This window comes from Pygocentrus nattereri, chromosome 2 (assembly GCF_015220715.1).
Source record: "Pygocentrus nattereri isolate fPygNat1 chromosome 2, fPygNat1.pri, whole genome shotgun sequence".
Classification (NCBI taxonomy): Eukaryota; Metazoa; Chordata; class Actinopteri; order Characiformes; family Serrasalmidae; genus Pygocentrus; species Pygocentrus nattereri.
Genome location: NC_051212.1, coordinates 9,282,675 through 9,294,889, shown reverse-complemented (window position 1 = coordinate 9,294,889; position 12,215 = coordinate 9,282,675). Strand labels below are relative to the sequence as shown.

The 12,215-nt window shown below is 45.0% G+C and overlaps 1 protein-coding gene across 1 annotated transcript; it reads left to right on the top strand.

The window, feature by feature from the left end:
* Nucleotides 1–1,982: 1,982 nt before the first annotated feature.
* tada1 (transcriptional adaptor 1) lies at nt 1,983–11,166 on the top strand. Its single transcript, XM_017720135.2, has 8 exons — nt 1,983–2,077; nt 4,849–4,940; nt 5,523–5,588; nt 5,952–6,052; nt 6,229–6,441; nt 6,831–6,982; nt 9,124–9,280; nt 9,792–11,166. The coding sequence occupies exons 1-8, from the start codon at nt 1,983–1,985 to the stop codon at nt 9,942–9,944; spliced, it is 1,029 nt and encodes a 342-aa protein (XP_017575624.1). The 3' UTR covers nt 9,945–11,166.
* Nucleotides 11,167–12,215: the final 1,049 nt, after the last annotated feature.

Sequence of the window (12,215 nt, the reverse complement as noted above, 5' to 3'; positions counted from 1 at the left end):
TCCGAATATGTGAATATATATTTATTATATCGTGGCTGTCGGAACAAAACCGTGTTATGTTTTCAGTTTGTGACAAAATTTGAAAATACATGTTGTCCTTTACATTGTGTGTGAATTTCAAGGTGATTGGTCCAAAAGAAACAGCTCAAAATGACCTGGAGAAAAGTTCTGGTTCCACTGACTCACATTACAAGTAATGTATGTTTTGTCCTTCTCCTGTAAAGTTACTGTTTTGGAGATACGAGGTTTTGTTCATTCAGCAGCGATATATATATATATATATATAAACCTTTTATCTCTGAAAAAAACATGCTTTACTTTTAATGTAAGTCAATGGAACCAGAACTTTTCTCCAGGTCATTTTAGGCCATTTTCATTTGGTCCTTGTGTTGTGAAATTTACATACAGTGTAAGGGCAACAGACGTTTTCAAGCTATACCAAAAACTGAAATAATAAAAATATACACCGATCTGGCCTGACATCATGACCACCTCCTCGTTTCTACGCTCACTGTCCAGTTTATCAGCTCCACTTACTGTATAGCTGCACTCTGTAGTTCTACAGTTACAGACTGTAGTCCATCTGTTTCTCTGATACTCTGTTACCCTGTTCTTCAGTGGTCAGGACCCCCATGGACCCTCACAGAGCAGGTACTGTTTGGGTGGTGGATCATTCTCAGCACTGCAGTAACACTGACGTAGTGGTGGTGTGTTAGTGTGTGTTGCGCTGGCACGAGTGGATCAGACACAGCAGTCCGTAGTGAGTAAACCTGGGCTTTCTATTATGCGGCCCTTTCATATTTTGGGTGATTTATGGAAAGAGTCTGCAAAAAGACTAAGATTGTTCCAAAACAGTACAAAGTCAACAACATCAAAGACACACACACACACAGACACACACACACACACAGAAATGTATTTAATATAGTCTTTTTGCAGTTAATCAGTGCTCATTCGTGCTCTGAACACAGCGTTAAAACTCAGTACAAACGTGTTTTAAATTTTCACAGACTCAGTCTGCCCCCTACTGGCAGAGTGGAGAAAAGCACAGTCCTCCTGTGGCAGAATGAGCTTAACTGTAGAGGTAAATGTCATTAATGACATGAATTTATGAGGGGCTTATACATCCTTATACAGCCATACTGTTGGCTAGGTCGGAGTGAATTAGTCAGTTAGGTGGCAGACAATGATAATATTGTCGACCTGATTTTGGCAAATTTAGTAATGCTGTATAGCTGTATTCAAAAACGGTATTTATAATATATATATATAATTTTTTATCTGAAAATATAAAATGTTTTGCACCGCATGTATTTGTTTTATCACACACACACACACACTTATATATATGTGTGTGTGTGTGTGTGTGATAAAACAAATACATGTGTGTGTGTGTGTGTGTGTGTGTGTGTGTGTGTGTGTGTGTGTGTGTGTGTGTGTGTGTGTGTGTGATAAAACATTTTTATTTTTAATTTACTGTAGAAAATCAAATATACTGATGATAATGATCTGGAGGTATTACACTAACATCAGCAATCAGTATATATTATATCTCTATATCTCCGGACGTGGAGAGACAGATGTTACTAGGCTTTCTGGAGGCACCGCAGAGCTGCTGCCTCAGTGCTGGAGGCGTGAAATCTCAGTCATGCTAGTGTTAAAGCGGCAGGTTCCTAAATCATACTTTTGAGACCGGGTCGTATTTTTTCGATATATTTAGTGATTATTATGAGAAAATAAGCCGCATTTCTGAGGCTTGTTTGACTTCGCATGTTCCACTCCGGCACAGCAGGGGGCAGCGTTGCCAATCGCTAAAGAATAAGAAATGCGAAAGTGTCCACACTGTTAGCGGCCCTCGGCGTGTCGGTGGGTGTCCAGCAGGTGTTGTGGGCTGTGGACGCTAAACCCTGGGGGTGGTCTTTATCTGAGGAGCAGCGGGCCTCGCAGGGCCTCTCCGAGTCCTCCCCCCCCTCCGAGCGCGGATGGTCGGGGCCGACGGCGCGATGGCGGCCCACTCCAGCGAACTGGAGCTGGCCAAGAAGAACCTGACCGACGCCATCGGGGACAACATCAAACAGTGAGCGCTTGCCGCGGTGTGGGGGGAGCGTGGCGTGGGGGGGTTCACTGGCCTTTAACAGTGAATGTTGGGTAAATAAAGTGAGATTCGAGGCTAATTAACGTTACCTGCTAATGCTAAGCTAAGCTAAACTCTCCGGTCCACCTTAAATGGGCAGCGGCTACACTCCGGCTGCAGGCGCCGTTTAAGGCGGTCACCGCTACTGGTGCTGTGAAAAAAAGCCGAGGGTTTTGATGTTTGTGAAGCTAAAACATCGCATAACTGTGAAACGCGACCGTCCAGCTCTAGCTCCAGGGTCCAGCTCTGGGTCCAGCTCTAGCTCCAGGGTCCAGCTCCAGGGTCCAGCTCTAGCTCCAGGGTCCAGCTCTAGCTCTAGCTCCAGGGTCCAGCTCTAGCTCTAGCTCCAGGGTCCAGCTCTAGCTCTAGCTCCAGGGTCCAGCTCTAGCTCTAGCTCCAGGGTCCAGCTCTAGCGCCAAGGTGTTGGAAACGTTCCTCAGAGATTCTGGTTGGTTATTTGAGTTCCTGCTGCCTTTCTATCATCTGGAACCAGTCTGCCCATTCTCCTCTGACCTCTCACATCAACAAAGCATTTTCATCCACACAACTGACCGCTCACTGGATATTTCCTCTTTTTCGGACCGTTCTCTGTAAACCCTAGAGATGGTTGTGTGTGAAAATCCCAGCAGATCAGCAGTTTCTGAAATACTCAGACCAGCCCGTCTGGCACCAACAACCACGCCACGTTCAAAGTCCCTTAAATCCCCTTTCTTCCCCGTTCTGATGCTCGGTCTGCACTTCAGCAGGTTGTCTTGACCACCTCTACATGCCTCAGTGCACCGAGTTGCAGCCGTGTGATTGGCTGATTAGCCATTTGGGTTAACAAGTAACTGAACCGGTTAGAGGCTGGTGAGTGAAAATAAGAAGTCATTATTACAGGAGAGTGAGGCACTGAGGCACGGTAAGGAGGCGTTAAGTGATAAATGAGAGAAACTTGTAATTGTGACATGCTGAGTCATGATGACGAGATGCTGAGTCATGATGACGAGATGCTGAGTCATGATGACGAGATGCTGAGTCATGATGATGAGATGCTGAGTCATGAAATAAACGGGGTCCATAAAATAGAGTAAAAACTCAAAGGGAATTAAAGCAACGGACCCAAGTGTCATTAAAATTGGCTTATTAAGGGTGAAGTGCAGTAAGTCTTCAAGCTCAATCATGAAAATAACTTTTTTTAACCTGAATTTAAACACCATTACATTTGGGGCTCGTCTAAGATCTTCTGGCAGTTGGCGTAATGTTTCTTATGGTATAATAGTGGTAAATACTGCAGTGCACCTTCACGCTCCTCTGTGCCCAGCAGTGCTTCGTCTCAGGCATTTGGCAGCGTATCTAACTAGTTTATGTCATAACTTCCTGTGAGGTTCACTATACTGCCTGACCTATTCGCTCGTCTGGCTTCACACGCGTATGAACTTGAGTGACACCCCATTCTTAATCCATAGGGTTTAATATGATGCCGGCCCACCCTTTGCAGCTATAACAGCTTGAACTCTTCTGGGAAGGCTTTCCACAAGGGTTAGGAGTGTGTTCCTGGGAATTTCTGGCCGTTCTTCCAGAAGCACATTTGTGAGGTCAGACACTGATGTTGGACGAGAAGGCCTGGCTCACAGTCTCCGCTCTAGTTCATCCCAAAGGTGTTCTATGGGGTTGAGGTCAGGACTCTGTGCAGGCCAGGCAAGTTCTTCCACACCAAACTGGCTCATCCGTGTCTTTATGGACCTGCTTTGTACACTGGTGTGCAGTTATGTTGGAACAGGAAGGGGCCGTCCCCAAACTGTTCCCACAAAGTTGGGAGCATGAAATTGTCCAAAATCTCTTGGTGCTGAAGCTTTAAGAGTTCCCTTCACTGGAACTAAGGGGCCGAGCCCAACTCCTGAAAACAACCCCACACCATGATCCCCCCTCCACCAAACTTTACACTTGGCACAATACAGTCAGACAAGTACCGTCTCCTGGCAACCGCCAAACCCAGACTCGTCCATCAGATTGCCAGATGGAGAAGCGTGAGTGGTCACTCCAGAGAACACGTCTCCACTGCTCTAGAGTCCAGTGGCGGCGCTTTACTCCACTGCATTCAACGCTTTGCATTGCGCTTGGTGATGTAAGGCTTGGATGCAGTTGCTCGGCCATAGAAACCCATTACATGAAGCTCTATACGCTGTTCTTGAGCTGATCTGAAGGCCACATGAAGTTTGGAGGTCTGTAGTGATTGACTCTGCAGAAAGTCGGTGACCTCTGCGCACTATGCCCCTCAGCATCCGCTGACCCCGCTCTGTCATTTTACGTGGCCGACCACTTCGTGGCTGAGTTGCTGTCGTTCCCAATCCCTTCCACTTTGTTATAATCCCACTGACAGTTGACTGTGGAATATTTAGTAGTGAGGAAATTTCACGACTGGACTTGCTGCACAGGTGGCGTCCGATCACGGTACCACGCTGGAACTCACTGAGCTCCTGAGAGCGACCCATTCTTTCACTAATGTCTGTAGAAGCAGTCTGCAGGCCTAGGGGCTCGGCTTTATACACCTGTGGCCATGGAAGTGATTGGAACACCTGAATTCAGTGATTTGGATGATTGCGTGAAGATTTTTGGTAATACAGTTACCTTTACAGACGTTTAGTCAGTTTGTCAGCTTTGGGAATGCCAGTTTGAGATGCAGTTTATGAACTTGCTACTGTAAACGTTACAGTTGTGTTTCTGGTTTTCAGTTACTGGGCCAACCTGAAACTGTGGTTCAAGCAGAAAATCAGCAAAGAAGAGTTCGACATTGAAGCCCGGCGCCTTTTGGGCCAAGATAATGGTGAGTTCTGTGGTCTGGATTTGTTTCCTGGCCTCCTTTGAGCTGCTATTAATTATTAATAGTTTACATCACACTGTGCTTACAGAGCCTGTCTGGTTTTGGGCTAAATCGGTGATTTAATCTTCGAAGTTGTTGGAGTAAACCCTGTTTTGAACAGTCAGTCTCTGTTGAAATAACTTCAGGGTTATAAGAAATTTTAGTTGAATGTTCAGGAATGTTTTGTTGCGTTTGAGGCTGTTTAAAGTTTTTGAATTGCTCATTTTTGCTGTTTTATAAGACCCCCAATTTTTACACAAGGACAAGCTGCCTTTGTGATAAAATGCTTATTTATCGGAGTCAAATCAGGCTGTGAAATACAGTCATGTGGAAAAGTTTACAGTGGTGGTGATGGCGTTGCAGTGCATGCTGGGAACTGTAGTGTAGCTCATGGTGAAATAGGTTGATATTAACAGAAAATGAGAGTAATTTTGCTAACGAACACGATTGTGCCACGGGCCCGACTTGGCCTTCAGGCCTTGTGTACAAGAGTACGTTCACATTATTTTCCAGATGGTTTAACGTTTTGTTTTTCCCCCCCAACAGTTCACGTTCACAATGACTTCCTGTTGGCCATCCTTACACGCTGTCAGATTATTGTGTCCACGCCAGGTGAGATTCAGGATTTACAGTAGACTAAACTCAGGATCTAAAGCCCTTTGCCTTCACTGTGCTGTAAATACTTGGCCTTCAGGTTTGGATAGTAGTGATTAAACCTATAATGTCCTTGTATTCTAAGGATTATTTTCTTTTGTTACGTATGTTAATATTCTTGATTTTGAGTTTATATTTAGAAATTTAGTGTTAATTATTCTCTTCTTAGTGTTTCTTTTTCTTGAGTGCTTTGCTGTCGTTCGCAGCTGCAGCACTGTGAATTTCCCCAGTGCTGGACTGATGAAGAATATCTTAAATCTTAATGACCACAAGTTCTAGGCTTCTTAGTGTGAAACACTAACTAACTGTTTCTCCCCCCAGAGGGTCCTGGCTCATTGCAGTGGACGGGCAGCTCTGCCTCAAAGCCTGGGAAACCAAACAAAGGCAAAAAGAAGTTTTCCTCTGTTCGTCAGAAATTTGACGTAAGTCGTTTTGCCTTTTTGCCTTTAATTTGAGAACAAGCTCCGCGTGCCGTTTCCCTGCAGCACGTCGGAATGCATGCCCGTTCCTCGAGGTGGGGGAAGTGCAGGGAAGACGAAAACCGATTGTTGTGCTAGTCTATGCCTTTATTCTCAGTTCGTCTTTCCTCTCGCCGCAGCATCGCTTCCAGCCTCAGAACCCACTGAGCGGAGCACAGCCGTTTAGTCCGCGTGAGCCTGGACCGGATGAGGAGGAGATGAGGCTCAGCGCGCACACGCTGTTACTGCCCACGCGCGGCCAGCTGGAAGCGCGCATGATGGTGACCGCCTTCGAGATGGGCCTGGACAATGTCACTGAGGAGGCAGTGAGCACTGTGGTCTGCGCTTTAGAGGCGAGTATGTGGCGCCATGCGCCTCTGATTTTGGACCTGGAAATAAAGAATAAAAATCAGAAAACTTGACAGACGTGGGGTAAACTTGGTGATTCTCGTCAGATTCTTCTTCGGTTGTGATTTCTTTTCATTTAGTTTTTCATTTTAATTGATTTTAGTTTCCTTTTGTGTATATTAATTTTTTTATGCTTGTCTGATTTCATTTTTATTATTTAATTTGTCCTCACACGTTATTAATCCCCTTTTCCTGTATCAACTTGGCGTCATTGTTGAATAGAGGTTAAATAAAGGTTTGTTGGATCATCGACGTCGGTGTGCAGTGATCGTTCCGGGGGGAAAAGCACGGCCGTTTTCAGTTAAGGTCAACCACCCATCTCTCTGCTGTGCAGGTCCACTTAAAAGACGTCATAACTGCCGTGATCTCGCGGAGAAAAGCCTACCGGTTGAGAGACGGACACTTCCAGTACGCCTTTGGCAGTGATGTCATGCCCCAGCCCTACCTCAAAAACAGCCTGGCAGCTTACCAGACTGTCACAGAATGGTGAGTTAGTTTACCGTCTGTATAAATCCGTATAGACGAGTAATCGGTGTTGTTTAAACCATTGAAACAGTTGCTATGATCTGATCTGAAGTTCTGAAACTGTCGGACAGGTATCACAAATGTTTATACATGTGGCGCAAACTGACAGCTTGGTTGAGGGTCTTAAACATGCGTTCGTTTTTTTTTTTGTCTTTTTCCAGTTTTAACCCATTTTTCTCCCCAGTTTAGTCATATGTAATTAAACCCACAGGCTCCCCCAGTCTCACAGTACTGATCGCTACGGCAACCAAAATACTACAGGATTTCCACACGCATTGTGAGTTCTATCTCCATCACGCAGGGTTGCCAGATTTACAGTTTGCCCAAAAATTCCAGTTAGTCACATTACACCGTCCCGGGCTGCATTTTATGCCTGGGCTCATTTTTAAAAGTAATCGCAGTCGAGTAAACAGCTTAAATAGCTCTGAATCGCTGGCAGCCCTTTCTGTTTTTGAAAGCTGCAAGAAGGTAAACAGGCGTACACCGTGACCGCGGTGACCGTTCGGAAACGTAGAGCTTTGAGTTTCTGTCCAGTCGGGTTGAGCGACAACATCTGCGCCCTTTGAACTTTGATTTAGATTTTTTTTTTTAAAGTATGCAGCAACACGCTTCCAGACCAAGTTTTGTGCCATCTTTTTGGCCGAGCGGTCGTCTGGACTACAAATTGGCCTTAACTGCGGATTCTGTTACGTCAGCTAACAGACACCCGTGTTGGCTAATAGCATGCAGAGTGATGGGAGGAGGAGGAAGACTCATACATCCAAAGCTGCCAGGCTAAAGACTGCATCTCAAATTGAAACCAGGGGCCATCCTTCCCACCCAGAGAGTGCCAGGCAAGAAATTTTCTGTGCGAGTCGTGATGACCCTTTAAACCCGGCGTGCGCTGTGCGGTTTTAGAAACCGTGCACTTTAGTGACGGCTCACGCTGTACGGGTGCTCACACTGCACGTGAAATGCAGCCCTTACAGACGATCTGTCTACAGTAAAGCTGTTTCAGTCAAAACATGCTGCGCCCGATCAAAACACTGCTCCCTACGTAGTGCACCACATATTCAAATAGTGGATCCTGAGCCCAGAAAGTGCATCACATGTCTTATAAATAGCCGTCTGAGATTCAGCCCTGCGTGCCCAGTCCCATACTGGACAAACGGTGCACTATATTGGTGTAGAAGCCAAATCCAGTCATTGACAAACCGCTATACCAGCTTTGCTGACTTGTGCTACACTGTGCACTGAAGCTGAAGACCAGACGGTCTACAGGCAGCAGTACAAAGACAAACACTAGTCAGTGATGTCAACTCAGCCAAGCGAAGCAAAGTCGCTATATGTGGACGCTGATGCCGCAAATGTGGGTTGTTATGCTTCTGTGCAGGAGCTGTGGTTTTAGGTGTGACGTTGAGAAATCAGTCCGTGAGGCTGCTCACACTGTGAGACAAGCGACCAGAATGCCTGACAGTTCAGAAATCCGTCCAGTCGTTAAACTGCTCAATCGGAGCTCATTTGGACTGGACAGTTAATCGGGCATTGCTCCCCCCTTACAGCGCATGGCAAATGATGGCCAATGAAGCTTGAAGTCGTCCTGATCATGAAATTCTGTCGGCTCAGACCAAATCAGGCTTAAAAACGCATGGTGTACGCCTGGCTTTAGATTACCTGTGTGCTTGTTTAGAGTCGTAAAAATAAGCAGTTCTGCTAAGCGTAGTCGGTTTCTTCATGATCTTCGCATAACGTGTAATGAGTGTTGTATCTGGAAGCGGCATGTGCAGGCAGTTTGGACTGGTGCAGAATGAATCCAGCACAGGAGATGTTTTCAGACTGGTCCTGAACCTCTGCCTCGAGTACAGGCGTCCAACAAGAATTGAAACGTTCAGGATCATCTTGCTCATTTGTATCATAACTGTGCAAATAAGTAGCCTAGTAGAGGTGTTTCGAATGAGTCAGTGTGCCATCAGCAACTCCTGCTTAATCCAGAGGGTCATTGGGGTCATGGGGGAGCACTAAAATATCACCTAGATGTGGGGAACTGCAGCCAAGGAGACTCTTCTACATCCTCACTCAATGGTGATTAGTGTCCTTACAGTTTTGTATTGCTGTGCCTCCAGCCCTCCTCCCAGTGCCTCCTTGCCTGCCGGCCCACCCACCCATGTGTCTCCAGACGATGCAGAACAGCAGGCTGCTCTCCTGTTGGCCTGTTCTGGTGACACTGTTCCTGCCCCTCTGCCTCCTATCGGCATGTATGATCTACTGGAAGCTCTTCAGGTGAGATCTGAACTTGAACAGCTGAACTGAAGGTTATTCCATTGCAGACGTTATACATGTATCTTAAATGGAGGCAGTAAATCCAGCATTCCTGTTCATGATTTAGCTTTTAGCCAACTTAAGTCAGCATCTCTCCCAAATGAGCTCTCCAATGAGATCTTCTAAATGAGCTCTGTGAGCTGCATTGTGTCCTTATTCAAAATGCACTCCTCAGAACTTGAGGAGGAGTAGGCAGAGCTTAGCTGCTGTAGGCTGAATATCTAGATGTGAGTAGACAAGTTGGGTTTCATGACTTAACAAACATGTAGTTCAAAATGGGCCATTTAAGCTGCTTGGTCTGGGGGGGGGGTTTGCCGCTTACTCGGTGGGGGGACCCTGGGGACTGTTTACGTATTACTTTAAACTACTTTATTTAAAATAAGGGGATTTTTCTATGAAACGAGATAAAAATTGAGGTTGATTTTGACAAACTGCTGCTTCGAGTCTTCAAACGTTGCTGTTTTGTTGACAGGTGCACCGCAGAGTGATGCCCTCTCACACCGTTTACGCTCTGAACATCGAGCGCATCCTCGCCAGGCTTTGGCACCCCAGTCACGAGGAGCTGGAGCAGGACCACATCCATAGACAGAGGCTGGCCACCAAGGAGGGCCTGCTCATCAGCTGAGAGGGGCTGCATTTACAGATTCAAGGGTGGTTTATAGTCCATCTTTGGATGAGTCTGACAGCCAAAAGCAACACAAACATGAACCATTGTTGGTGGACAGGTGCTGTATATCAGATCTGCATGTGTCACATTGCTGATAGAGCTGATGGTGGATATACAAGCACAGCTGGTGAGTGGCACGGTGCCGTTTGCCATTGTGACCAAGGACTGTTTACCTGCCTTTGGATACAGGGCAATGGAATTGGGAGCATAATGTGGCCCAGTATAGCCCTGGGATTATGGCAGATGTGCCAGGATTGTTGTTTTGTTATTTTTTGTTTGTTTGTTTTATTCTACACCCACACTCTTCTGGATATACAGTCGTCCTACTTTAAAATGATTTAATTGGCCTAGGTTTAAGAAAAAGGACCATTTATGTAAAGAGCATTTTTTAAAAGCATTTTGACACTTAGAACTAGTGAAAAGAGGCCACTTAAATGGTTTATTGACATTCAGATGGCATTGACTCTTCAGTCGTATCTTCAAGTTAATCAAATAGTAGCTTCTGCTTATACTGTACATGTCTACAAGCTTGTAGACACCTGTTCGTCCACCGTTTCCTCTGAAGTCAGTTAATGCTCATGTGGGTAATGCTCACTGCTATGAGGATTTGATTGCATTTATCCACAACAGCGCTAGTGAGGTCATGTTCTGGATACTCCAACTCCTCCCAAAGGTACTGGAAGGAGCTCCATCACTCCAGAGAACACAGTTCCACTGCTCCACAGCCCAATGCTGGGGTGCTTTATACCCCCCTCCAGCCCCTGCTTGGCATTGAGCGTGTTCTTCTGCACACAGTGTTACACTTTTCCACCAGAGAGGTCTCCAGATCCCCAAAGCTTACGTAGTGGAGCTTTAAAGTAGCCATATTCACTAATTAGAATGGCTGACTGTCAATGAAATTTGCTTTCTATTAAACTGATGATATTTCATTCTCCTGTTCTGATGCATGGGGCAGTTATGGTTTTATGTAGCTAGTGGCCACCCAGAGCTGCCTCCTCTTTGTGCTAACAGCCTCCTGGCAGCTTCAGTCAGCAGAAGAGGCTCCAGTCATATAATCTGATATCTGAAAAGCCAGCTGGAGCTCGGTTTCTGTAGATATTTTGTGCTTTTGTAAATATTTGTGTACCAAGTAATGTTCTTTTTCTTCTCAAAGAATAAATGCAAGCAGAAAAACAATGATCACAACCAGTGAAGGTTCCTGCACACACGTCTTTCAGTCTTGAAGGTTCTAACTGCTTTACAAATTAATGATGAGCACTGGCCACGGACATGTTCAGCGTGATCAACGTGCCAGAACTGCTTTAGTTGAACAGAAGCCCTTAGGCATTGTGTTTACATGCTGTCAATAATCCGATCATAATCAGTTATCTGATTATTCAAATGGTCATGTAAACAACTCTGATTTCTTAGATTGGGGTAAGGTCTAGAAATCTGATTAATATGGTAAAGAGGCTGGATTTTGGCTCACTAATCAGATTTCTCAGTGCATGTGAACTCTTACTCTGACTTCTTCAAGGTTTCTCAGACTGAGCATGTGCGAAAACAGACTGCAGTACCAGAAATAAGCAAACAGCGTTGCCAAGAGACGCAGCAAAACTTTTGCAGCGATGCTGAAACCAAATACATTCTCGATTAAATAAAGGATTTAAATATTCATCTTCTAGATGATGAATATGCATGTTTTCAGTTAAAGTGATGCGATTTAAAAAAAAAAAAAAAAAGCTGCGTCATGAAATTTGAGTTAAGTTTACGTCACGTCTTCTGTGGGTTTATTGGCTGGTTCCAAAGCAGAAATCTGATTACTGCCCAACTCATGTTTCCCCATTATCTGATTCCATTGCTGACAATCTGATTTTCTGCAATTATCGGATTAAGTGCATGTAAACGCACTTAAAGTCAGTAAGAGTACATGAATGAATGTACTGGAGAAAGACTGGACTGGAGTCTCTACAATGCGATGGAAAAGGCTTTTACAAAATCAGATCAAGCATGGCTGAAAATTGATTTTTTTATTATTTTGATAATAAACTGAAGTTTTTGAGAACTGGAAAAAAAGTGAAATAAATGTCTGTTCCCTGTTTCCCTGTCCTAGGTGAAATACACTTGCCAAAAGTATTCGCTCATCTGCCTTCACACACGTATGAACTTAGAATCCCATTCTTAATCCATAGGGTTTAATATGATGTTGGCCCACCCTTTGCAGCTATAACAGCTTCAACTCTTCTGGGA